We start from the raw sequence: 27810 nt of genomic DNA, 5'->3' as shown, positions 1-27810 counted from the left end.
CCAAACTCTGGAACATTGAGTGGAGACTTGATTGAAGTTCCTTCACTTACCGCCGACACCACCACGATCATGGCCGATCATCGGTTCATGATTTGGATGGGGTGCCAGACTTTACGCGCAACGTCAAGCGGGCCAAAACTCCTCAGCTGGCCCACCGGCTGGGCTTTGTGTGCAGTCCTGCACCCGGGCCAACTCATCATTCACCCAGCCATGGCCGAGTCGGTCAATGAATTGCCATCGGGAATTTGTCCCTTATTTTGACCATTTGTCCCTTATTTGGGAATGAGAAAGTTGGTAACCCTAAGTGTGGGTGAAACCAAAGGAGTTTCTCTGATAGTGTGCTGTCCCGTGGCAGGTGGGATAAGGTGAAGCTGCTGTGTCTGTCATTTTTTTGCTGATGTGACTGTCCTACAGGGAAATGGCCAGCCAGACAGACTGTACGCAACGTGGAACAAAGAGGATGGCAGGTTGTTTATTTTCTCTTTGTCCTCCTCTTCTCTATTTAAGTTCTCGATTCCCACGCCAATGGAAACACCGTCAAAGCATCTACTTTATCAAGTCGGAAACACAAGAGACTGCACAGTGGTGCAGCAGTAACGTTGCTGCCTCACATCGCCAGATTCCCGGGTTCGATCCTGACTATGGGTGCTGTCTGTGTGGAGTTTGTACATTCTCCCTGTGACCATGTGGTTTATTTCCAGGTGCTTCGTTTTCCTCCACATTCCAAAGATTAGAGAGCAGTCCTGAACTACTATCTACCTCATTGTTGACCCTCGGACTATATTTGATCGGACTTTGTTGGCTTTACCTTGCACTGAACGTTATTCCCTTCTCATGTATCTGTACACTGTAAATGGCTCGATTGTAATCATGTATTGTCTTTCCGCTGACTGGTTAGCACGCAACAAAAGCTTTTCACTGTACCTCAGTACACGTGACAATAAACTAAACTGAAATGAAGACATGCAGGTTTGTAGGTTAATTGGCTTCTGTAAATTGTCCCTAGTGGGTAGAATAGAACTAGAAGTTTAGGGGTAACATGAGGGGGAACTTCTTTACTCAGAGAGTGGTAGCGGTGTGGAATGAGCTTCCAGTGGAAGTGGTGGAGGCAGGTTTGATGGTATCATTTAAAAATAAATTGGATAGGCATATGGATGAGAAGGGAATGGAGGGTTATGGTATGAGTGCAGGCAGGTGGGACTAAGGGAAAATAATTGTTCGGCACGGACTTGTAGGGCCGAGATGGCCTGTTTCCGTGCTGTAATTGTTATATGGTTATATGGTTAACTAGTGTACAGGGGATCGTTGGTCGGCATGGACTCGATGGGCCGAAGGACCTGTTTCCACGCTGTGTCTGTAAACTAAGGTGCGAGTTTACTTTCACCTGGAGTGAAAGATAAATTGCCAGAGGAACTCAACAGGTCAAGCAGCATCTGTGGTGGCGAACAAATGGTTGATGTTTCAGGTCAAGACTCTGCATCAAGACTTACCTGCCTATCCAACGAGCCTCTATGCCATCTTCAAAGGGTAAATATGGGAGGGCAATAAATGGCAACTATGCCAGGAAACCTGAGAATGAATATAAAACACAATGTTCTCCATTTTGCAGATTGTATACAGACGTGAACACTCAGCCAAGAGGTGGCGCTGTTTCAGAGGGCAATGGGAGCAGTTGCTCAACAAGCAATCTCGGAATTTTACTAGTTTCCAATTTAAACAAATCTCACTTTCCAGCAGTATTCTCCTTATGCATAATTAAAGTATTTATCAGACTGCAAGTATTGTGTAGGAAAATTATTGTTACACTTGACTGTTTTGCACCTGCACACTCTCATCTTTAGAACAGTTTCTTCATGTTCATATGTTCTAGGAGCAGAATTAGGTATTTCGGCCATTTTAAAGCCAGAATTAGGCCATTTTGAGGGTTCCAGTGATTGTGGCTTGAGCCTAGTGGGGGCTATATCTCCTTAATGAGGCGGCCTGTGTGTTTTCGCATAAATCAGGTGGAGCTATTGAATAAGCATAACCGGTTCTCTTCCCCGTACTCTGCATGATATTACACTCACATCAACACAGCAAAGGTAGGCTGAATAAACATGTAGGAAGGAAGTGCAGATGCTGATCTGAAGAAGGGGTTCGACTCCCAAGCGTCACCTATTCTTTTAGTTTAGTTTAGTTTAGTGATACAGCACAGAAACAGGCCCTTCGGCCCACCGGGTCCATGCTGACCAGCGACCCCCGCACATTAACAATATCCTACACCCACTAGAGACAATTTTTACATTTACCAAGCCAATTAACCTACAAACCTGTACGTCTTTGGAATGTGGGAGGAAACCGAGGACCTCGGAGAAAATCCACGCAGGTCACGGGGAGAACGTACAGATTCCGTACAGACAGCAGCTGTAGTCAGTATCGAACCCGGGTCTCCGGCGCTGCATTCGCTGTAAGGCGGGAACTCTACCGCTGCGCCACCGTGACCGTTCTTTTCTCCAGAGATGCTGCCTGACCCGGTGGGTTACTCCAGCTTTTTGTGTCTTCCGTGGCTGATTAAACCTTGGACTCATAGCTGTTCGTGGCAAATCTAAGGGCAACCATCCGATGGCGGTGCCAATGGTGCTCTCTCTCTGCCTGCTCTTCCCTGAAGAGGATCTACTATCATCCGATACATTTGCTCTACTCTTCAAAATCTCTTTTCCACTTGTAAATTTAACACTTGAAAATTCAAATTGTGTGGCAGGAGAACACTGTGGACAACTCAATTACAATCATGTGTAGTCTTTTCGCAGACTGGATAGCAGGCAACAAAACCTTTTTTGCACTGTACCACGGTACACGTGACAATAATAAACATAACCATCAAATCCATATCCTTTAGATTTTATTTTTGAAAACCATCAAATATTTTTCATATTGTTTACGGCAATCCTAAGCAGTTGGTTCCCCCCAAAAGCCATTCTACCGAACAGAAGCGTCCATTTTATTTCTCTCAGATATTATTTATGCTAGGAAAAACAAATAAAACTTAGATAGGCATAAAATGCTGGAAAAACTCAGCCGTACAAGTGGCATCTCTGGAGAAAAGGAACAGGTAACGTTTCGGATCAGAACCCTTTCTTTAGACTGAAAGATAGAGGAGGTGGACTCTGGAGGCGATGAAAGGCCAGAACAAAGCAGTGCCAGCAACAGGTGACTTCAGGAAAGGTGGAGCCCACAATGGCCCATTGTTGGTTGGGGAAGATGTTCTAATGATGTAAAGCGCCTTGAGTATTAGAAAGGCGCTATATAAATCCCATCCATTATTATTATTACTAATGAGAGGGATACAAGGATGCGAACAGTGGAACTGATAAGACGACTAGGGTGGGGGAGGGGGACCAGTGGGACCTTGTAATAAAACTTTGAACCTACATTGGAGATACAAGGAACTGCAGATGCTGGTTTACAAGAAAAAGACACAAAGTATCGGAGTAACTCAGCGGATCAGGCAGTATCTCTGGAGAACATAGATAGATGGTGTTTCAGGTCGGGACCCTTCTTCAGGCTGATTATTGAAGGGGAGGGGAGCAGGTAGTGGGGTGGGGGCAGGACAAAGACAGGCAAGTGATAGGTGAATAACTGATTATGCTAAAATCTGAAGCACAAACAGAAAACCTGGATGAACTCAGCAAATCTATACAGATTTTGATCAGTGCTCCTGCTCTATTTAACTGCATGAAAGGACCTTTGCCAGGGACGCAATCATTCTTGAGAAGTAAAATATTACAAATTCTGGACATCGGTAATAAAAACAGAAAATATTCGACACTCCTCGCTTACAGAGGGTAATCCTCTCTTTGAGTCCGTCACAGTCTCTGTTTACTTTTTCATCTGGGTGTTTATAAAAATGTTCTTATTATCATTGAGAGATGAGAATTAAAAAAAGAGAACCTGTTTCTGAAAGGGACAGTGGAGCACCAGAGACCTGGATTCAGTCCTGACCTTGGCTACTGCCAACGTGGAATTTGCAAGTTCTTACTGTGACCCCATGTTCATACTGTGACCCCATGTTCATATTGTGACCCCATGTCCATGTGGCTAAAGAGATCAGGGGGTAACTTCTTCTGCACAAATGTTGGGAATTGATAATTACAAACAGGAGCAATTCATTGCGTTTGCTGTTCCATTTCTCATGTTGTTTGCGGAGGCAGTATGTGCAGCAATGCCCTAAATCCTTTAATCTCTGAAGCTCATTATCGCTGTTTAACGTAGCCAAATGTAGGGCAGCCTGTGTCCTTCTCTTTCGTAGATGAATAGCATCCTTGTGAAAACAATGGATAAATAAATATACAAGACCTCGTTCACCTCAGGCCCTGTATTTCCAAGATCTGAAACACTGAGCTCAAGAGAGAGTTGACTTTTCCAATTGGCAGCTCTTCTTAAAATGTAACGGTATGAGTAAAGGAGTTGGCAAATCAGAGTTGGCAAATTTCAGCGAATTTAAATTCCAAAGCATACATTGCCGACCTTCATTTCAGGCAGTTCATTGGGTGCGAGGTTGACTTGCTTCTCTGAGTTCTGGAACAGTTGACACCGTGACATAGCTGGTAGAGTTGCTGCCTCACCGTGCCAGAGACTAGGGTTCGATCCTGACCTCAGCTGCTGCCTGTGTGGAGTTCGCACGTTTCCTCCAGGTGCTCCGGTTTTCTCCCACGTCCCAAAGACACGTGGGTTCGTTGAATTATTGCACCTCTGTAAAATCGCCCGTAATGTGTGTGGAGCAGATGAGAAAGTGAGATATCATGGAACTAGTGTGAACGGGTGATCGATGGTTGCCGTAAACTCAGTGGGCCGAAGGGCCTGTTTCCTCCTTTGAGCGCTTCCAATACATGTCATCCAGCCTGCTCTTTCCCCACTTGGTGCAGTCGCAGGCCAGGAGCGTTCCCAAGAGCGGCCAACAATGCCACTCCCTAGTTTAGATTAGAGATACAACACGGAAAGAGGATCGAACCAGAGTCTCAGGTGCCGTAAAGCAGCAACTCTACCACTGGGCCACCTTACTGCCAAAACCTCTGCGCAGGCAAGTGGGACTAGGGTAGCTGGGATATTGTTGGCCGGTGTGGGCGAGTTGGGCCGAATGGCCTGTTTCCACACCGTATTACTCTAAGATTATGATACTATCTATTTATGCCTTAAAAATATTCATTGACTTGTCTGCATTGCCATTGTGGCAATTAATTCCACAGATTCACCACCCTTTGACTCAAGAAATTACTCCTCATCTCCTTTCTAAAGGAACGTCTTTTAATTCTGAGGCTATGACCACTGGTCCTCGACTTTCCCACCAGTAGAAACATTCTTTCCACATCCACTCTATCCACGCCTTTCACTATTCGGTAAGTTTCAATGAGGTCCACCCTCATCCTTCTAAACTCCAGCGAGTAGAGGCCATCAAGCTCATCATATGTTAACCCAATCATTCCTGGAATCATTTTTGTAAACCTCCTCTGGACCCTCTCCAATGCCAGCACATCCTTCCTCAGATATGTAATCTCTGGGCTTGGAATCTGTGAATTAGCCTGTTTACCTTTGAGTAACATTCCACCTCTAGTTTTCTTGAGCGGTGAAGATCCAACGACCCACGGTGGACTTTTACACTGTGGGAGGTCAATGAAGGAGCCTTACCTATATTAGATCAAGCTCGGATTACTGATTTTTACTTACAGTTCAGCATTGATGCAGACCTAAAATCATTTTAGTTCTAACATCCATTATTCATCATCAGTTCTAACACTAAATTTGCAGGACTAATAACAACACCACAATGCTGAGAACTATATTCTGCCAACTGATACAGCGTGGAAACAGGCCCTTCAGCCCACCGAGTCCTTACCAACCAGTGATGCCCGCAAACTAGCACTATCCTACACACGAGGGACAATTTACCGTTATACCAAGCCCATTAACCTACAAACCTGTACGTCTTTGGAGTGTGGGAGGAATCCGGAGCTCCCGGAGAAAACCCACGCAGGTCACGGGGAGAACGTACAAACTCCATACAGACAGCATCCATAGTCAGGATCGAACCTGGGTCTCTGGCACTGTAAGGCAGCAACTCTATTGATGCCCTACCGTGCCACCCTTTTGTACCTATTGTAGTTGAGTTTAGCTTGATTATATTTATATATAGTATTATAGAAACATAGAACATAGAAACATAGAAATTAGGTGCAGGAGTAGGCCATTCGGCCCTTCGAGCCTGCACCGCCATTCAATATGATCATGGCTGATCATCCAACTCAGTATCCCGTACCTGCCTTCTCTCCATACCCTCTGATCCCCTTAGCCACAAGGGCCACATCTAACTCCCTCTTAAATATAGCCAATGAACTGGCCTCGACTACCCTCTGTGGCAGAGAGTTCCAGAGATTCACCACTCTCTGTGTGAAAAAAATTCTTCTCATCTCGGTTTTAAAGGATTTCCCCCTTATCCTTAAGCTGTGACCCCTTGTCCTGGACTTCCCCAACATCGGGAGCAATCTTCCTGCATCTAGCCTTTCCAACCCCTTAAGAATTTTGTAAGTTTCTATAAGATCCCCCCTCAATCTCCTAAATTCTAGCGAGTATAAACCAAGTCTATCCAGTCTTTCTTCATAAGACAGTCCTGACATCCCAGGAATCAGTCTGGTGAACCTTCTCTGTACTCCCTCTATGGCAATAATGTCCTTCCTCAGATTTGGAGACCAAAACTGTACGCAATACTCCAGGTGTGGTCTCACCAAGACCTTGTACAACTGCAGTAGAACCTCCCTGCTCCTATACTCAAATCCTTTTGCTATGAAAGCTAACATACCATTCGCTTTCTTCACTGCCTGCTGCACCTGCATGCCTACTTTCAATGACTGGTGTACCATGACACCCAGGTCTCGCTGCATCTCCCCTTTTCCTAGTCGGCCACCATTTAGATAATAGTCTGCTTTCCTGTTTTTGCCACCAAAATGGATAACCTCACATTTATCCACATTATACTGCATCTGCCAAACATTTGCCCACTCACCCAGCCTATCCAAGTCACCTTGCAGTCTCCTAGCATCCTCCTCACAGCTAACACTGCCCCCCAGCTTAGTGTCATCCGCAAACTTGGAGATATTGCCTTCAATTCCCTCATCCAGATCATTAATATATATTGTAAATAGCTGGGGTCCCAGCACTGAGCCTTGCGGTACCCCACTAGTCACTGCCTGCCATTGTGAAAAGGACCCGTTTACTCCTACTCTTTGCTTCCTGTTTGCCAGCCAGTTCTCTATCCACATCAATACTGAACCCCCAATGCCGTGTGCTTTAAGATTATCTATCTGATTGGATAGCATGCAAGACAAAGCTTTTCATTGTATATTGGTACACGTGACAAGAATAAACCTCAGCCTTAAACATACCTTATCAGATGTGAAAATGTCTGATGCTAATGGTAGACAAAAATGCTGGAGAAACTCAGCGGGTGAGGCAGCATCTATGGACGTTTCAGGTCGAGACCATTCTTCAGACTAATGGTAATTGTTTGTCACTGTCTGGCTAAAGAGCCTCACACTCTTTAATTTTCATATGGCTTTACACAGTCAATGGATGTACAGTATTAACAGCATGACTCTTGCCCTCTACATATTGAACCTTCCTCAAAATAGCAGCTTTCTGCTACAAATTGCAACACATTAGATTTCTGATCAGATTTTTCATTCTGTGACGGACTTCTGGGTTGGTAGCATGTATATTTGGCAATGATGCCCCAGTTAAAGGAGGTATCTTCCAATCTCACATGTGCAGAAATAGATTTTAGCTGACTGAAAATCCTCTCATACGATTCAGTGGGATTTACAGGTTTAGTTCAAATTGCTATGACCACGGACCAGATTAAATGTTTTGTGATGTTTTTGCGACATTTGAGCTGTCGATCGGTGAGAACTGAAAGGGAAAAGCAGGTCTTGGAAAGCAATAGATTGTGTGGAGTTTTTCCCCTCTCCCTGCATTATCCCCGAAGCCAGCCGCTTTCACCATGCAGTTTGATCATGTCTTGTCTTTTTGCTGTGCTTTCTGGGCCATGGATAGCAGTTCGGAATTGCAGAGGAGAAAAGATCAATTGGACGAACATCATCAGAGCCGGTAAGTGAACCATGATGTATTCAAGAGAGAGTTAGATTTAGCTCTTAGGGCTAACGGAATCAAGGGATATGGGGAGAAAGCATGAACGGGGTACTGATTCTGGATGATCAGCCATGATCATATTGATCATGTGTTGTGTAATGAACCGGATTTGATAAGGGAACTTGAGGTTAAGGAGCCATTAGGAGGTAGTAACCATAATATGGTAAGTTTTAATCTACAATTTGAGAGGGAGATGGATAAATCAGAAGTGTCAGTGTTACAGTTGAACAAAGGGGACTATGGAGCTATGTGGGAGGAGCTGGCCAAAGTTGACTGGAAGGAGACCCCGGCAGGGATGACAGTGGAACAACAATGGCAGGTATTTCTGGGAAGAATGCAGAAGGTGCAGGATCAGTTCATTCCAAAGAGGAAGAAAGATTCCAAGGGGGGTAAGGGGAGAGCGTGGCTGACAAGGGAAGTCAGGGACAGTATAAAAATAAAAGAGAAGAAGTACAACATAGCAAAGATGAGCGAGAAGCCAGAGGATTGGGTAACGTTTAAAGAGCAACAGAAGATAACTAATAAGTCTATACGGGGAGAAAAGATGAGGTACGAAGGTAAGCTAGCCAAGAATATAAAGGAGGACAGTAAAAGCTTCTTTAGGTATGCGAAGAGGAAAAAATTAGTTAAGACCAAAGTTGGACACTTGAAGACTGAAAAAGGTGAATTTATTATGGGAAACAAAGAAATGGCAGATGAGTTGAACAGGTACTTTGGATCCATCTTCACTAAGGAGGACACAAACAATCTTCCTGATATAGTAGTGGCCAGCGGATCTGGGGTAACGGAGGAACGGAAGGAATTCCACATTAGGCAGGAAATGGTGTTGGGTAGACTGATGGGACTGAAAGATGATAAATCCCCAGGGCCTGATGGTGTGCATCCCAGGGTACTTAAGGAAGTGTCTCGAGAAATTGTGGAGCATTGGTGATCATTTTCCAATGTTTTATAGATTCTGGATCAGTTCCTGTGGATTGGAGGGTAGCTAATGTCATCCCACTTTTAAAGAAAGGCGGGAGAAAGAAAACAGGGAATTATAGACCAGTTAGCCTGACATCGGTGGTGGGGAAGATGCTGGAGTCAATCATAAAATATGAAATAGCGGCACATTTGGATAGCAGTAACAGGATCGGTCCGAGTCAGCATGGATATATGAAGGGGAAATCATGCTTGACTAATCTTCTGGAATTTTTTGAGGATGTAACTAGGAAAATGGACAAGGGAGAGCCAGTGGATGTAGTGTACCTGGACTTTCAGAAAGCATTTGATAAGGTTCCACATAGGAGATTAGTGGGCAAAATTAGGACACATGGTATTGGGGGTAGAGTGCTGACATGGTTAGAGAAGTGGTTGGCAGACAGGAAACAAAGTGTAGGGATTAACGGGTCCCTTTCAGAATGGCAGGCAGTGACTAGTGGGGTACCGCAAGGTTCGGTGCTGGGACCGCAGCTATTTACAATATACATCAATGATTTAGATGAAGGGGTTCAAAGTAACATTAGCAAATTTGGAGATAACACAAAGCTGGGTGGCAGTGTGAACTGTGAAGAGGATGCTATGAGAATGCAGGGTGACTTGGGACAGGTTGGGGGAGTGGGCAGATGCATGGCAGGTGCAGTTTAATGTGGATAAATGTGAGGTTATCCACTTTGGTAGCAAAAACAGGAATGCAGATTATTATCTAAATGGTGTCAAGTTGGGAAAAGGGGAAGTACAACGGGATATGGGAGGTCCTTGTTCATCAGTCAATGAATGTAAGCATGCAGGTGCAGCAGGCAGTGAAAAAAGCGAATGGCATGTTGACCTTCATAACAAGAGGAGTTGAGTATAGGAGCAAAGAGGTCCTTCTGCAGTTGTACAGGGCCCTAGTGAGACCACACCTGGAGTATTGTGTGCAATTATGGTCTCCAAATTTGAGGAAAGACATTCTTGCTATTGAGGGAGTGCAGCGTAGTTTCACAAGGTTAATTCCCGGGATGGCGGGATTGTCATATGCTGAGAGAATGGAGCAGCTGGGCTTGTATACTCTGGAATTTAGAAGGATGAGAGGTGATCTAATTGAAACATATAAGATTATTAAGGGTTTGGACACGCTAGAGGCAGGAAACATGTTCCCAATGTTGGGGGAGTCCAGAACCAGGGGCCACAGTTTAAGAATAAGGGGCAAGCCATTTAGGACGGAGATGAGGAAACACTCTTTCACACATGGAGTTGTGAGTCTGTGGAATTCTCTGCCTCAGAGGGCGGTGGAGGCCGGTTCTCTGGATACTTTCACGAGAGCTAGATAGGGCTCTTAAAGATAGCGGAGTCAGGGGGATATGGGGAGAAGGCGGGAACGGGGTACTGATTTTGGATGATCAGCCATGATCACATTGAATGGTGGTGCTGGCTCGAAGGGCCGAATGGCCTACTACTGCACCTATTGTCTATTGTCTATTAAATGGCAGTGCTGGCTCAAAGGGCCAAATAGCCTACTCCTGCACCTATTTTCTATGTTTCTATGTTTCAAAGACGAATAAACAGAACTTGGGTAAGGAATAATGACAGCGCTTTTTAAAAATAATTTTACCTTTTTAACTGTAGATTACTAACTTTACAAATAATATGCTCTTTTGATTGGTGCTATTTTATGTGCATATATTTCTTTAAATTAACCAGATATCATGTGTTCAGTATCTATATGTGTTACAGTATCTATAAATGTATATTTTATAGTTTTATGTAGTATATCCATGTAAGTATATTAGAATTATAGTCAGAGAGATACAACATGGAATCAGGCCCTCTGGCCCAACTTGCCCATGCCAACCAAGATCCTCTATCTACACTAGTCCCATTTGCCCACGTTTGGGCCATATCCCTTTCATACCATGTACATGTCCAAACATCTTTTAAATGTTATTATAATACCTACCTCAACTACTTCCTCTGGCTGCTCGTTCCAATTATGTGAAAAATAGCCCCTCAGGTTCCAATTTAATTCTTCCCCTCTCACCTTAAGCCAATGTTCTCTGGTTCTTGATTCCCCTCCTCTGGGTAAAAGACTCTGTGTATTCACCCTATCTATTCCCTTTTGACTTTATACACCTCTATAAGATCACCCCACAGGTTATGTTGTAATTCAATGAATTTAGAAAATAAACATAGTTGATCCAATGGGCCTTGGCTCAGTGAAAGTTGTTTTGTTTTCTAAATACTGAGTTGACATCTAGAGAGGTACTTGTGTCTGCGGAGATCAGATCTGGCCCACCCTCCACCATATATCCAGTCACGGGACACCAGATGTTAATCCTCTGACATCAAGCCACCCATATCCAATAGAAGTGGTGACTGCCATTGTCCTACCTATTCCATCATGCTGGTCTCCACAATCAGGTAAATGACTTCTACAGATGCATCGATTTATCAGGATGCCTCACAGCATGGTTTGGGAAAAACTCCATCCAATACAGGCAAGAAATTGCAGCCAATTGTGGGCGCAAGCCAGACCATCACACAAACCAACCTCCCTTCCATTGACTCCGTTTACACCTCAAGCTGCCGGCAGCATAATCAAGGACGTGTCGCCACCTGGCCACTCCCTCTTCTCCCCTCTCCCATTGGGCAAAATGTACAGAAGTGTGAAAAGGCACACCTCCAGATTCAGGGCCAGTTTCTTCCCAGCTGTTATCAGGCAACTGAACCATCCCACCACAACCAGAGAGCAGTCCTGAAATGCTCTCTATCTCATTGGAGACCCTTGGACTATATTTGATCGGTCTTTACTGTCTTTATCTTGCAATAAACATTGTCCACATTATTCCCTTTATCATGTACACTGTGGATGGCTTGAATGTAATCATGTATTGTCATTCCGCTGACTGGTTAGCACGCAGCAAAAGCTTTTCACTGTACTTTGGTACACGTGACAATGAACTAAACTCAAACTCAAACTTGGCCAGGTGAACAAATGAGCTGTTGCAAGATCATTGAGAATGATTTGCTGTCCAGTTAGAGAAATGGATTGTCTCGTAATCGATGAGCTACTAAAGAATAAATCAATTTACCTGGTACATAATATTTTATAATGTGCAAGCCCTTATCAAAGATACCTAGGTGAATAGAGTCACAATGATTGAGAGAAAGTAACAGCAAGAGTGATCGATTTAAAAATAAAGTTAAATTAATAATCACGCCCACTTAGAAATTGTTTCTTTGTGGTTCGATATTCTAGTTGTCATGTTCCTGTTCTCGAATTCTTGGTATATGTTATCTAGTGTCTGAATACAATGAAGCTACAAGCTTGCAGGAATCTAGGTTAATGCCATCTGAATTGCTTTCTGGAAACAGAAATCATTCTCTCTGCAAAGGAAAACAAATATCTGGGAAAAAATGTAGTTAAAAAACCCAATTAATTTTGTTTGAAAGGGACTAGGGGACGAAATGGTGTGAAAATGTGATCAGCAAATGATCATGTTCAATTAAATCATTCATTTGAATAATCATAAATTTTTGCCATATTTCAACAAATTATTCACAGAGAAATTATGTGTGCCAGGACATTTATTACAAGTGCTGCTGACAGCAATTTCATCCCAGTGTTATCTATGTCATCTAAATACCAATTGTGTCTCTAAATATAAAGATTAATAAGTTGATAAGTTCATGTGATTGGAGCAGAATGAGGTTATTCGGCAAATCAAGTCTACTCCGCCATTCAATCATGGCTGATCTATCTTTCCCTCCTAACCCCATTCTCTTGCCTTCTCTCCATAGCCTCTGACACCCGTACTAATCAAGAATCTATCTATCTCTGCCGTGAATTCCACAGATTCACCACCCTCTGCCAAAATAAATTCCTCCTCATCTCCTTCCTAAAGGAACATCCTTTTATTCTGAGGCTATCACCTCTGGTCTTAGAAACTCCCACTAGTGGAAACATCCTTTCCAAATCCACTCTATCCGCTGCCTTTGCAAAGATGCAGAGGAACAAGCAACCTCCAATAGGTCATCCATCCCTTCTATCCATTTGATGCCTTATATTGTTAATGATTCTAACCCCGTAGGTGGTGCAGCAGTAGAGTTGCTGCCTTACAGCGCCAGGTACCTGGGTTCGATCCTGACTGCGGGTGCTGCCTGTACAGAGTTTGTACGTTCTCCGTGACCCACGTGGGTTTTCTCTGGGTGATCTGGTTTCCTCCCACACTTCAAAGATGTACAGGCTTGTAGGTTGATTAGGTTCTGTAAATTGTAAATTGTCCCTAGTGTGTAGGATAGTGCTAGTGTACAGGATGATTGCTGGTCGGCACGGACTCGGCGGGCAGAAGGGCCTGTTTCCACGCTGTATGTCAAAACTATTGTCTACTTCCCTATTGTCCACTTCCATGTTGTTCGTGTTCCAACCAACAAAGTCCACTGTGAGCACTATCTCCTTGCAAACTCTCATCTTCTTTACAAACTCGTTTCCCTCTTAAATGTCATTTGGACATTTTGCTATCCTTCATATTTCAAATATGTCCACATAAATCCCCCCACAGATTTCATGCAGCACCTACCAAAGCCCCTGATGGTCTCCAGCGTAATTATGACACACAGAGGGTGGTGGGTGTATGGAACAAGCTGCCATAGGAGGTAATTGAGGCAGGGACTAATCCAACATTTAAGAAACAGTTAGACAGGTACATGGATAGGACAGGTTTGGAGAGATATGGACAAAATGCTGGCAGTTTGGACTAGTGTAGCTGGGATACGTTGGCCGGTGTGGGCAAGTTGTGTCAAAGGGCCTGTTTCCACACTGTATCACTATGCAAGCAAAAGTAAGAATGTTATGCAATGGTCATTCGACATCTACAGCACTGCATATGTGTATTGGTCCCATTATTTAAAGGAGAAAGTTATTATGTTGGTAGTTCAAAGCAAGTTTACTAGACTAATAAAGGAATGAGCAGGTTGCTTGTGAGAGATGTTTGCTTCTGCTGGTCTTGTGAGCATTGGGGTTTAGGAGAGGCAAAAATGACTGGATTGAAACAAAAAAATATTCTGAAGGGTCCTGACAGGATGGGAGTGAAGAGGCGTGGGAGAGTCTAAGACCAGAGGTTGCTCATTGAAAATAAGCGGTCATTCATTCAAGACTGAGGCAAAATGAACATTTTCCTCACCAGGTTTTGAGGGTCTATGGAACTGCTATCAAAGGCTCTGGTGGAAGCAGAATATTTAGATATTTTTAAGACAGTTAGATAAAGATGAGGGGGTGGGGGGGGGGGGGCGGATGGGAATTTACCTCGGGTGGCCAGATATGTGGAGTTAGGTTTCTAATCAGTATTCTTATTGACTGCCAGGGCCTGAGGGATCTGGAGATTGAATCCTGTGTCCCATTCCATATGTCTGTATGGATCCAATGATACATAAAACATAGAACATAAAACAGTGCAGCACAAGATTGGGCCCATTGTCTCAACATAAACTCTTTGCTGAACATAATGCCAAGACCATCAATCATCCACAGCTAAGCAGGAATTCATATCCCATCACATATTTAACAAGTTGAATTCAGTTCATGAAATAAATGATGATTTCAATATTTTTTTAACACTAATTGTTGCTGGTTTATGGACGGCAGATTCCAGAGACTTGGAAGGGAAGCTGAAGGAGCAAACAAACAGGACAGGTAAGAGATCCCAGTCTCAGATGCCTTGTGGAACTCAACTGCAAACCTACTAATCCGACACATTTAAACTGTGCCAAACATTCATAGGTCAGTTCTGAATTAAACATACTCGTTCAGTCTATCGTTTTAAGAAATATCATTACCTAGGAGTGAAAAATTAAAAGACTACTTTTAGATTTACAATCAATAAACATTTCAATATAATGATTCGTTTTATCAGGATATGGGATTGTTGCCAGACCCCATTTATTGTCTCTCCTATTTATTGCCTCTCCATAATTGCCCGTTGACAAGATGGTAATGAAATGGCCTGTTGAACCACTGCATTCCCACAATGCTGTTGGGTAGGAAGTTCCAGATTTTAGACCTGGTGACAGTGAAGGACAATAATATATTTCCAAGTCAGGACATTTTTTAACCATGAGATAATTTCATTCTAACCTGACCATTGGAAAACTGTGTTTTATTCTTACAGGCACAGCGTGTAAACAGGCCCTTTGGTCCCCCTAGTCCATGCCGACCAGCAGTCACCCATTCACACTAGCCCCATGTCATCCCACAGTATTGATCACCTGCTTGAGTCACACCCTGCTCAATATTACTTTTCATTGATTGCATTGAAAGTAAAATCAGGCAGTGTATAAAACAAGTAAATGAAATAATTTCATTGCATCCCTACTGGGTAGATTAGTCTCAGGTGGATTTAATGCAGTTGCATTGTTTAGTATTGAGTCTAATAGCAGAGATAACAGGTGATTAAATTGTGCCATCTTGAATACTGTCACGCAACTGGAGTACCGTTGTGGCTGCATCCATGCAGATGAGGTCCATCACTTAACAGAAAAGTTTTGAGAGGAGGAAGGGCCAGAAATAGAAGCATCTATCAGTCACCTTTCTATCCTCAGCCTCCTGCATTGTGAAGCCACAAGCAAATTGGAGGAACAGCACCTCATATTTCACATGGTCAACTTACAACCCAGTGGTATGAATATTGATTTCTCTAACTTCAAGTACCCTTGCATTCCCTCTTCATCACTCCCCCCACCCAAGATGCCCTGCTAGTTTCAACATTCGTATCCCTTCATTTTCACCTCTTCAGCCAACAATGGACCATTGTGAGCTCCACCTTTCCTTGGTCATCGGTGCCGGCCCTAATTAGTTCTGTACATTTGCATGTCTCTGATTTCCCTTTCCCCCAACTCTGTCTGAAGAAGGCTCTCAACCCGAAACGTCGCCCATTCCTTCCATGACCCATCGGTTTACACCAGCATTGTGTGTCTACATTTGGTTTATTGTCGTACACATAAAAAATTCAATTTCATACCATTTCAAGCAGAGTGTAGGCCACCAAATTCAATTTCATACCATTTCAAGCAGAGTGCAGGCCACTAAATTGTCAAACAACTCATTGCATTGTCATTAAGGGCTAGCAAATCATTTATTGCAAGTACATTGTGGATTCAGTTCAGTTGATTCACAGCTTAGAATCACAGTTGTGGACTCTCCCTCGCGATCTTCCAGAGTGACTGACTCACGTTCAGGCATCCAGGGTTTTATAGTCCTGCTCCCCACCCCCCCCACCCCCCGAAAGGGGCGTTACGTTCATTATGGTGATTGACAGGCGAGAGGACCAATCAGCTGATCTCAAGATTTTTAAAACACTCATAACTTTTTTATTTTTCAACGATCAGAAAAATCCTCAGGACTGCCTCAGCGGAGGAGGACTGTGAATAAGATGGCCAAAAATCATAGCGATATATGGTAGCGTTTTTTTTCTAAAATCAATATACAGCGCAGACAGGGAGTGGTCAAGATGAGGCTTTTAATTATATAGATGTTCCAAATGCAACAATGAAATTCTTACTTACAGCAGCACAACAGATATGTAATCCTAGTACTCTATAAACACCATAATATACAACAATAAAAGTTCAGAAAAAGAAACAAAATATTTGGAGAGGTGAGTGACATGGATATGCTGACCAAAATGTCCTCATTGTTGAATTTAAATATATTTTGTCTCACAGAACTATACTGAAGAGGAGCACCGATGTTACAAAATCTTACTTAACAAAATCGGAGCAACTTCTCCGAGTGGATGATCATGACTTCACAATGAGACCTGGATTTGGAGGTAGGAATCTTTGTCTGAAGATAGGCACAAAATGCTGGACAGCGGGCCAGGCAGCATCTCTGGAGAGAAGGATTAGGTGGCGTTTCGGGTCGAGACCCTTCTTCACCTTTGTCCCGTGTGAGAAGGAACTGTGGATGCCGGTTTACATCGTAGATAAATGCAAAATGCTGGAGTAACTCAGCGGAGCAGGCAGCATCTCTGCAGACCCAGTCTGAAGAAGGGTCTCGACCCAAAACACCACCTATTCCTTTTCTCCCAAGTTGCTGCCTGTCCTGCTGAGTTTCTCCAGCATTTTGTGTCCATCATGTTTGTCTCAGCTGATAGCTTATAATATTGGGAGCTCCGAATATGAAGGTGAAATCTCTTGCAACATAGTACAGAATTTATGATAGGGTTTTATTACACCCGATGTTTTCACATTCCCACTTTAAAATGTTGTCACCAGTTTTATTGTGACAAGCACAATTTTCTCATGCTTGTTAAAACTGACTTTTTTTTTCTCAAAATAAAAGAGGTAAAATATGTGGTATTCGATGAGTATTCAGACTTAGCAGCCGAGGCAGAATAACGCGACTGGCGAACCCAGGTGCTCCCTGTAGAGGTTGGTTGTAGAGGGATTGTAGCCATGTCAACAACCAGACACCTGAAGGGAATGGGAGTTCGAGGACAGGCCTTCCGGCCAGCCGTCAGGTCGCTGTCAGAGGCTGCCGAGCAAAGCAGCAACTGGCTGTGGCTGAAGAGGAAGGACTCCACTGGGCTGCAAAATGACCAGCAAGAGGGGCAAAACGGAGGGGAGCGCACCTGGGGCGCCAGGTGTGCCTGTTGAGCCACTGGAGGTGTTGTGGGCCTATCAACGAAAAACCAAGTAAGGAGGGTGCCCACCTGATGACCCCGATGAAGTCTTTACCCCTATCCCCACTCAAGATATTAAGAAGGTGCCACATAGTAGGGATTGTAATATCAAGTCATATAAGCTCAACTAAAGAGGTGGTGGTGGAGGCAGATATGACTGATATTTAAGGCTTTTAAATAGGCACATGGATATGCAAGGAATGGAGAGATATGGATCATAGGCAGGCAGAGAAGGATAGTTTAATTTAGCATCATGTTTGGCACAGGTGGTGTGGGCCGAAGGGCCTATTCCTGTGCTGCACGGTTCTGTGTTCTAAATATGTGATGTTCAGGAAATCAGACCTCAGTATGTTTCCACATGTAATTATTATCCTTGAAAACATTAGCGGCGCAGTGGTGCTAGTTTCCGATGGGCACGGTGACGGACGCACCACACATCTCTGTCCTCCATGCAGCTGGCAAACTCCTCCTTTGTCTCTACACGTGCGTCTTCCATCGACGTCTTCAGCATCGTCTTGATTGGCCGTCCCGGGTCACGTCATCCATGGGTGGGTTCCCACAGCACAACCTTGTGTGCTGGCGTTTCTGGCTGGTGCTGGCAGTGACCAGCGAGCCTCATCCTTCTCCACCTGATCTTCTCGGTCAAAGGTGGAAACTCCCCATAGAGCTGGGCGTTGGTGACCTGGTCCCTCCAACTGACATTTTGAACTTTTCTGAGCATTCGGGTATAGGTACCATCGAGAGACTTGGACAGTCCTCGTGTGAGAGTCCATGCCTCACACCCATACAATAATATGGTCTCTACAGTTGCATGGAAGAATCTCAGTTTGAGACCCTTAGCCATCTGGGACGTCCAGATTTTCCCCATGTTATTGATGGCTTTCCATGCGAGAGCTCTCCAGACCTTGATGTACTTCTCCGAGCTCTGCATCCTCGCTCCCAGGTACCTGAAGTCCTCCACTTTCTAGAGCGGTGCATCCACACGTAAACAATATTTAATAAAGTGATGCTTCAACTTCTAAATGTCTACACTTGAGTATATATCACATTAAATTATATTTCTCTAACTGGGAAAAACAGTAACATAACATCTTTTCAATTTCAATTTTCCACACATAGACTGGGAAACACATTCTGTAAATGGGCTGGATGGGTTGGAGTTTGTAAAATGTGTGCAGGATAGTTTTTTGCAACAATACATAGAAGTACCTACTAGAGAAGGGGCGGTACTGGACCTCCTGTTAGGAAATGAGATGGGTCAGGTGGCAGAGGTATGCGTTGGGGAACAGTTCGGGTCCAGTGATCACAATACCATTAGTTTCAATATAATTATGGAGAGGGACAAAACTGGACCTAGGGTTGAGATTTTTGATTGGAGAAAGGCTAACTTTGAGGAGATGCGAAAGGATTTAAAAGGAGTAAATTGGGACAGTTTGTTTTATGGGAAAGATGTGGAAGAGAAATGGAGTACATTTAAAGGTGAAATTTTAAGAGTACAGAATCTTTATGTCCCTGTTCGGTTGAAAGGAAATCGTAAAAATTGTAAAGAGCCATGGTTTTCAAGGGAAATTGGACACTTGGTTCGGAAAAAGAGGGAGATCTACAATAGTTATAGGCAGCATGGAGTAAATGAGGTGCTTGAGGAGTATAAAGAATGTAAAAAGAATCTTAAGAAAGAAATTAGAAAAGCTAAAAGAAGATATGAGGTTGCTTTGGCAAGTAAGGTAAAAGTAAATCCGAAGGGTTTCTACCGCTATATTAATAGCAAAAGGATAACGAGGGATAAAATTGGTCCATTAGAGAGTCAGAGTGGCCAACTATCTGCAGAGCCAAAAGAGATGGGGGAGATATTGAACAGTTTCTTTTCTTCGGTATTCACCAAGGAGAAGGATATTGAATTATGTGAGGTAAGGGAAACAAGTAGAGTAGCTATGGAAACTATGAGGATCAAAGAAGAGGAAGTACTGACACTTTTGAGAAATATAAAAGTGGATAAGTCTCCAGGTCCGGACAGGATATTCCCTAGGACATTGAGGGAAGTTAGTGTAGAAATAGCAGGGGCTATGGCAGAAATATTTCAAATGTCATTAGAAACGGGAATAGTGCCAGAGGATTGGCGTACTGCGCATGTTGTTCCATTGTTTAAAAAGGGGTCTAAGAGTAAACCTAGCAATTATAGACCTGTTAGTTTGACGTCAGTGGTGGGCAAATTAATGGAAAGAATACTTAGAGATAATATATATAAGCATCTGGATAAACAGGGTCTGATTAGGAACAGTCAACATGGATTTGTGCCTGGAAGGTCATGTTTAACTAATCTTCTTGAATTTTTTGAAGATGTTACTCGGGAAATTGATGAGGGTAAAGCAGTGGATGTTGTGTATATGGACTTCAGTAAGGCCTTTGACAATGTTCCTCATGGAAGGTTGGTTAAGAAGGTTCAATGGTTGGGTATTAATGGTGGAGTAGCAAGATGGATTCAACAGTGGCTGAATGGGAGATGCCAGAGAGTAATGGTGGATGGTTGTTTGTCAGGTTGGAGGCCAGTGATGAGTGGGGTGCCACAGGGATCTGTGTTGGGTCCACTGTTGTTTGTCATGTACATCAATGATCTGGACGATGGTGTGGTAAATTGGATTAGTAAGTATGCAGATGATACTAAGATAGGTGGGGTTGCGGGTAATGAAGTAGAGTTTCAAAGTCTACAGAGAGATTTATGCCAGTTGGAAGAGTGGGCTGAAAGATGGCAGATGGAGTTTAATGCTGATAAGTGTGAGGTGCTACATCTTGGCAGGACAAATCAAAATAGGACGTACATGGTAAATGGTAGGGAATTGAAGAATGTAGGTGAACAGAGGGATCTGGGAATAACTGTGCACAGTTCCATGAAAGTGGAATCTCATGTAGATAGGGTGGTAAAGAAAGCTTTTGGTGTGCTGGCCTTTATAAATCAGAGCATTGAGTATAGAAGTTGGGATGTAATGTTAAAATTGTACAAGGCATTGGTGAGGCCAATTCTGGAGTATGGTGTACAATTTTGGTCGCCTAATTATAGGAAGGATGTCAACAAAATAGAGAGAGTACAGAGGAGATTTACTAGAATGTTGCCTGGGTTTCAGCAACTAAGTTACAGAGAAAGGTTGAACAAGTTAGGGCTTTATTCTTTGGAGCGCAGAAGGTTAAGGGGGGACTTGATAGAGGTTTTTAAAATGATGAGAGGGATAGACAGAGTTGACGTGGAAAAGCTTTTCCCACTGAGAGTAGGGAAGATTCAAACAAGGGGACATGACTTGAGAATTAAGGGACTGAAGTTTAGGGGTAACATGAGGGGGAACTTCTTTACTCAGAGAGTGGTAGCTGTGTGGAATGAGCTTCCAGTGAAGGTGGTGGAGGCAGGTTCGTTTTTATCATTTAAAAATAAATTGGATAGTTATATGGATGGGAAAGGAATGGAGGGTTATGGTCTGAGCGCAGGTATATGGGACTAGGGGAGATTATGTGTTCGGCACGGACTAGAGGGGTCGAGATGGCCTGTTTCCGTGCTGTAATTGTTATATGGTTATATGGTTATATGGTTATCTTACTGTTAGTTGCGATGCTTCCAAATTCAATGTAACATGGCTCCGTTCTCTTCAAATAGAGAACATTTCAACAGGGAAGAGATAAAACCAGGAGTGATTATTTCTCTTGTGCATCATTTGGCTTGGGATGACACAGAAACATAGAAAATAGGTGCAGGAGGAGGCCATTCAACCCTTCCGAGCCAGCACCGCCATTCGTTGTGATCATGGTTGATCGTCCCCTATCAATAACCCGTGCCTGCCTTCTCCCAATATCCCATGACATATCAGGAGCTTTAAGGTCTCCACCTTGTATTCGATACGATACGACAGAACTTTATTTATCCCAGGAGGGAAATTGATCAGCCAACAGTCATGAAACACAACAAGATACATGAAACGTTAAATTAAAGTGGCGAGTGGAAAAGATTAGGGGATGTGCAAAGATTGAGGGGAGGAAGGGGAGGACGGGAGGGAGGAGGGAGGAGAATCATTCTCAGTCTACCTCAAGACAGAAGGGGGAGGAGTTGTACAGTTAGATAGCCACAGGGAAGAAGGATCTCCTGTGTCATTCTGTCCTGCAGCTTGGTGGAACCAGTCTGTTGCTGAAGTTGCTCCTCAGGTTGACCAGTGTGTCATGGAGGGGGTGAGCTGCATTGTCCAGGATGCTCCCGCAGTTTGAGGAGCATCCTCCCCTCCAAGACCACCCCCTATGAATCCAACTCCGCCCCCAGGATGGAGCCAGCCTTGTTGATGAGCTTGTTGATCCTATAGGTGTCCGCTGTCTTCGCCCTGCCTTCAATGGATGTAACGTAAAATCACACATACATTTAAGGGCAGCACAGTAGCGCAGCGGTAGAGTTGCTGCCTTACAGCGTCAGAGTTCGATCCTGACTACGGTGCTGTCTGTAGGAAGTTTGTATGTTTTCCCTGTGACCACGTGGATTTTCTCCAGGCGCTCCGGTTTCCATCCACATTCCAAAGACGTGCAGGTTTGCAGGTAAATTGGCTTCTGTACATTATCCCTAGATTGTAGAATAGAACTAGTGATCGTTAATGGTTGATAGAACAGGTGATCGTTGGTCAGCATGGATTCAGTGGGCCGAAGGGCCTGTTTCTATGCTATATCCCTGATCTAAACATTATGGAAACATTATTTAATGTTGTATTGTTGTGTTTACTCTGTGAGCTACATGTGAACAAGGCATTTCTTTGCACCCTGGTGTATATGACAGTAAACTAATCTAATCTAATTTAATCTTAAACACGTATTTTTGGAATTTACTGTCACACCTTGAAACAAAACATGTTTGGATTCATTTTTAGAAAATAATTAGTTGATTGTTCCAAAGTGAAAGATTAAAGGGAAATGCAGTTCAGATCTATTGGATTAGATTCAGCAGTCATTTTATTTAACTTTCTCAAATGGTACCCAGTCCTCATGATAAATCATACTGCAGATAGACACAAAATACTGGAGTAACTCAGCAGGACAGGCAGCATCTGTGGAGAGAAGGAATGGGTGACGTTTCGGGTTGAGACCCTTCTTCAGACTTGACCCGAAATATCACCCATTCCTACTCTCCAGAGAAGCTGCCTGACCTGCTGAGTTACTCCAGCATTTTGTGTCCATCTTCGGTGTAAACCAGCATCTGCAGTTCCTGCCTGCATAAATCATACTGCATTTGTTTAGATGTAACTAACTCCTCAGAGTTAGTTGTGATCTTCTAATATTACAGCCAATTTTATTCTAATTTTAAAGAAATTTCCTTTTTGATTGAGATTTCTGATTGGGTGAAACATTCGGTGTTTGAAAATGATTTAAAATTGCAATATATATGGTCACATATAATGAGCTATTGCCAGATAAGGAATGGGGGAAGGTGTTAGGTACACAGTGGAAACATGTAGGGAATTCAGTCAGTCAGCGTGTAAAGCTAATGTGATTCCACTGCCTCTATTTTGGAATCAGCTTTCTGAATAATGGCCTCTATGTTTAAAAGAACATGCCAGGGCTGCCAACATTGGGTGAGAGTTGGGAGTGAGAAATTGCGAGAGACCAAGCCCGAGGGAGCATACTGTAGCGAGTCTTTTAACTTACACTTGAATGCAATATATATGCTTTAAATTGGATTGGAGCGTTTTTGAAAGGGGAGAGGCTGTTCAATCACTGATCACTGGCCTTGGGGGTACCCGGTGAGGGAGTGGAGCAACCGAGTGGGGAGAGGGTGTGTAGGAAAGGTGTCCCCCCTCCCAGGGTAGGAACTTTTTGAAATTTGATGTATTAAAATCATATTTTAGTGCACTGTAGAAGTATGATTTCAATGCTTTTTGTATAAAGTATTTTTAAGAGCTAACTTTTTAAGGGGTAACTTTATCCACACAAAGGGTCCATACGTGTCAATTGGCCTGCACTGCCTTCTGTGGCAGAGAATTCCACAGATTCACAACTCTCTGCATGAAGAAAGTTGTTTACATCTCTGTCCTAACTGCCCCCCCCCTTTATTCTTAAACTGTGACCCATGGTTCTGAATGCCCCCAACATCGGGAACATTTTTCCTGCAGTTACAGTAAGTGAAAATCTAGCAGGCAAGCAGGATGCTTTCACCAACCACCCCCATTTGAAGTCCACTATCTTCCACCGTATCTACCCAGTGCTTGGTACTTACTTCCAGCAGCCACTGGTTGTCCTCCAGGATGCACCGAGCCGCAGCCTGATCCATGCCGGTCACCTGGGCGAATTCGACACAGAGACTCTCACGGCAGCGGCGCAATGCTTCAACACCTCCGACGGCGCGGGACTCTTGCACTGAGGCTGCTCCATGGCCAGAGCTGCAGTGAGCAACTCGCCAGCCCGGAAAACACTCGCCAGCCCCGCTCCCCGTCCGCATCTGTCCCCGCCGCTGCTTTTGCTTCCAGCACCCGCGGCCCATGCAGTTGATATGAGTTTTGAAATTTTCGTTTATCACAGAATTTCTCACAACAGAGCGAGAGAAATTTGTGATCAGCGTGAGAATTTGGTGAAATGCGTGATTCTCACGCTCAATGCATGGGAGTTGGCAGCCCTGCCTCTCTATCCCCCTCTCCCTCTCCCCCTCTCTCTCTCCCCTCTCTCTCCACCTCTCTCAGAGCGGCTCTCCCTCTCTCCCTCTCGGGAGAACCCCTAGCCTCCTCCCCCCCCTCCTACCGAAAGAAGACAGAGTCGATCCCCCTCTCCTCCCAACCCCCTCTCGCGCCTCGAGAAGCGATCCCGCGAAAGCCTCCTTAAACATGCGCTCTAGCCCCATCCATTCCCTCACTCCTCCCCCCCCCCATAAGAACCTCTCTCACCCGGCATCTCTTCTCCAACCGACTCTCGAATCGAAAGAGCTCTCCTTCGCTTGAACTAACTCGCCCGCCTCCAAAAGAGTCCCTGCCTCCGGACAAGAGATCCTCTTTCCCCCTCTAACTCTCCCCCCCGCTAGAAGATCAGAGAATCCCAACCTCTCGGAGACCCAGCGAGGGCTTCTCTCTCTCCCTCTCCTTCTCTGCGCGTGCTCAACGAGGCCAACGAGCTCGACCTCGTACGGGCGAGGGAGAACTCCAGAGCGAGAGAGAGCAGAGAGCGAAGAGCTCTCCACGAGACACGCGAGAGAGGGCTCTAAGAGAAACTCTCGCGCCCCCCGCGCGCGAGATCTCTCTCTTCCTCCTTCTCACCCCATTTCTCCGTCCCACTCAAAGTCTCCCGGCGAGCTCGCAGAGCGCGGGCTCCGCGGGCAGCGAGGCGGGCGGGAGACTCCCCCCACGGCGCGAGCGGGAACAAGAGAGACCTCAGGCGAGCTGAAAAGATCCTCAAGAGGAACCCCCTGCGAGAGGAGCAGAACCCTCTCTCTCCCCTCCTCTCCCTTTTCTCTCTCACCATTCACGCCTCCTCTGTCTCTCCCGTCTCTCTCCTCTCACCCCCCTCTCTCTCCCCCCCCCCACTGTCTCCCTGTCTCATCCCCCCCTCTCTCTCCACCTCCCTTTGAGAGTCTGTCCCTTCGGCACAGAGACTCTCGCAGCAGCGGTAGCGGCGCGACGCTTCCGACGGCTCCGCGGCCCGGGACTCTTGCACTGTCCGGAGTGCTCCATGGCCGGAGCTGCAGCGAGCGACTCGTCAGCGCCGCAAACACTCGACAGTCCCGGCTCCCCGCATATGTTCCCGATGCAGGTTCTGCTCCCATCCCTCCTGCAGCCCCGGCTCTCCAACACCCGCGGACCTTGCAGTTTATCCGAGTTTTGAAATTTTCGTTGATCACAAAATTTCTCACCACTGAGCGTGAGAAATGTCTGATCAGCGTGAGGGCGTGAGAGTTTGCTTGAGGGCGTGATTCTCACGTTCAAAGCGTGAGAGTTGGCAGCCCTAACATGCATTCTACAATGGAAAGGACTACAGATGGCACAATGGGCTAAGTGTTCGGCTGGCGACCGGAAGGTGGCCGGTTCGAATCCCGCTTGGAGTGCATACTGTCGTTGTGTCCTTGGGCAAGACACTTCACCCACCTTTGCCTGTGTGTGAATGTGTGTGAGTGATTGGTGGTGGTCGGAGGGGCCGTAGGCGCAGAATGGCAGCCACGCTTCCGTCAGTCTGCCCCAGGGCAGCTGTGGCTACAGAAGTAGCTTACCACCACCGAGTGTGACTGAGGAGTGAATGAATAATGCGATGTAAAGCGCCTTGAGTATTAGAAAGGCGCTATATAAATCCCATCCATTATTATTAAATAGGTTCAAATTGGAACGACAGCTGCAGCAAGATGGTGTGAAGCAGGTATGGGCTGGAATGCGAAAGATCACGGGCATGAAACAGAACGGTGGTACACTGCCTGATGGTGAACAGGGTCTGGCTGATGATCTGAATAGATTCTTCAACAGATTCGACGGCTCCACACCACCCCAGCCTCCCCCACCTGGTCTGCTGACCATTGCTGCTTCCTCTCCACCTCCCATCCCTCTCTCCATCACTCCTGAGATGTCACCTGTACGGAGTCCCCTCTTTCCACCTCCCACTCCACCGGCAGCCCCACCCATGACTCTTCATACTGCTCAGGTCAAGGTGATGCTGGACAGACTGAAGCCAGGGAAGGCAGTGGGGCCTGATGACACCAGCCCAAGGCTACTGAAGACTTGCTCTTCAGAGCTGTGTGGTATTCTAACACACCTGTTCAACCTGAGCTTACGTCTACAGAGGGTTCCAAGGCTGTGGAAAACATCTTGCCTGGTACCTGTTCCAAAGAAGACCCATCCCACTCTCTACAATGACTACAGACCAGTAGCGCTCACTTCTCACATAATGAAGACATTTGAGAGACTTGTCCTTTCCTACATCAGGACTAGTGTGTCAAATCACATGGATCCTTTACAGTTTGCATATCAGCCTAACATCAGTGTCGATGATGCCCTCATTTACATGCTGCAGAGGGTGTACACACATTTGGACACTACTGATGCATCTGTAAGGATTACTTTTTTTGACTTTTCAAGCGCCTTCAACACTATTCAGCCCCGACTGCTAGGGGAGAAGATGGAGAAGATGAAAGTGGATCCATCACTGGTACTGTGGTGTTTGGATTACCTTTCCCTCAGACCACAGTACGTGCGCCTACAGAACAGTGTCTCGGGCACCATCTTGAGCAGCACAGGGGCTCCACAAGGAACTGTGCTGGCTCCGTTCCTGTTTACCATCTACACAGCGGATCTCCAATGGAACACCAACAGCTGCTTTTTGCAGAAGTTTTCGGATGATACAGCTGTTGTCGGCCTCATTAAAGGGGGCAATGAGGAGGAATACAGAGACATTATAAGTAACTTTGTGGAGTGGAGCGCACACAATAATCTCCATCTCAACACCAAAAAAACAAAGGAGATAGTGGTGGACTTTAGGAGGGGGAGGAGGAGGACTCAAGCAACGCCGATCACCATTAAGGGCACTGAGGTGGAGGTGGTTGCTAATCACAGGTACCTTGGGGTGCAGCTTGACAGTGAGCTGAACTGGAAGTGTCATATGGAGGCGGTGCACAGGAGGGGACAAAGCCGACTGTATTTTTTAAGGAGGCTGAGGTCTTTTAATATCTGCCAACCCCTACTGTGCAGTGTCTACCATTCAGTGGTGGCCAGTGCTCTGTTCTTTGCTGTGGCCTGTTGGGGAGATGGCGCCCGTATAGCGGATAAAAACAGATTGGACAAACTAATCAGGAAGGCCGGCTCAGTGGTCGGGGCTGAGCAACGAACGGTCCAGCAGGTGGCAGAGGCCAGAACTCTAAATAAACTAGGTTCCATAATGACAAACCCCACTCACCCACTCCATGCCCTGAAGGTGATCAAGAGCAGCATCTTCAGCCAGAGGCTGATTGCACCAATGTGCAAAACGGAGAGATACAGGAAGTCTTGTTTACCAGCTGCTATAAGACTTTATAATGAGCATA

The 27810-nt window shown here is 45.0% G+C and overlaps 1 protein-coding gene across 1 annotated transcript in view; it reads left to right on the top strand.

Moving 5' to 3' along the window:
• The first annotated feature begins 16924 nt into the window (after positions 1-16924).
• The window catches only part of LOC116973134 (gamma-aminobutyric acid receptor subunit rho-1-like), a 38103-nt gene continuing 27217 nt past the window's right edge, over positions 16925-27810 (top strand). Inside the window, exon 1 of the mRNA XM_033020856.1 lies at positions 16925-16958. Within this exon, the coding sequence (XP_032876747.1) occupies positions 16940-16958 (19 nt within the window). The 5' untranslated portion in view covers positions 16925-16939. The remainder of the gene's footprint in view (positions 16959-27810) is intronic.

Source organism: Amblyraja radiata, chromosome 5 (assembly GCF_010909765.2).
Source record: "Amblyraja radiata isolate CabotCenter1 chromosome 5, sAmbRad1.1.pri, whole genome shotgun sequence".
In the NCBI taxonomy this organism is placed as follows: domain Eukaryota; kingdom Metazoa; phylum Chordata; class Chondrichthyes; order Rajiformes; family Rajidae; genus Amblyraja; species Amblyraja radiata.
This window is presented reverse-complemented; position numbering and strand designations above follow the sequence as displayed.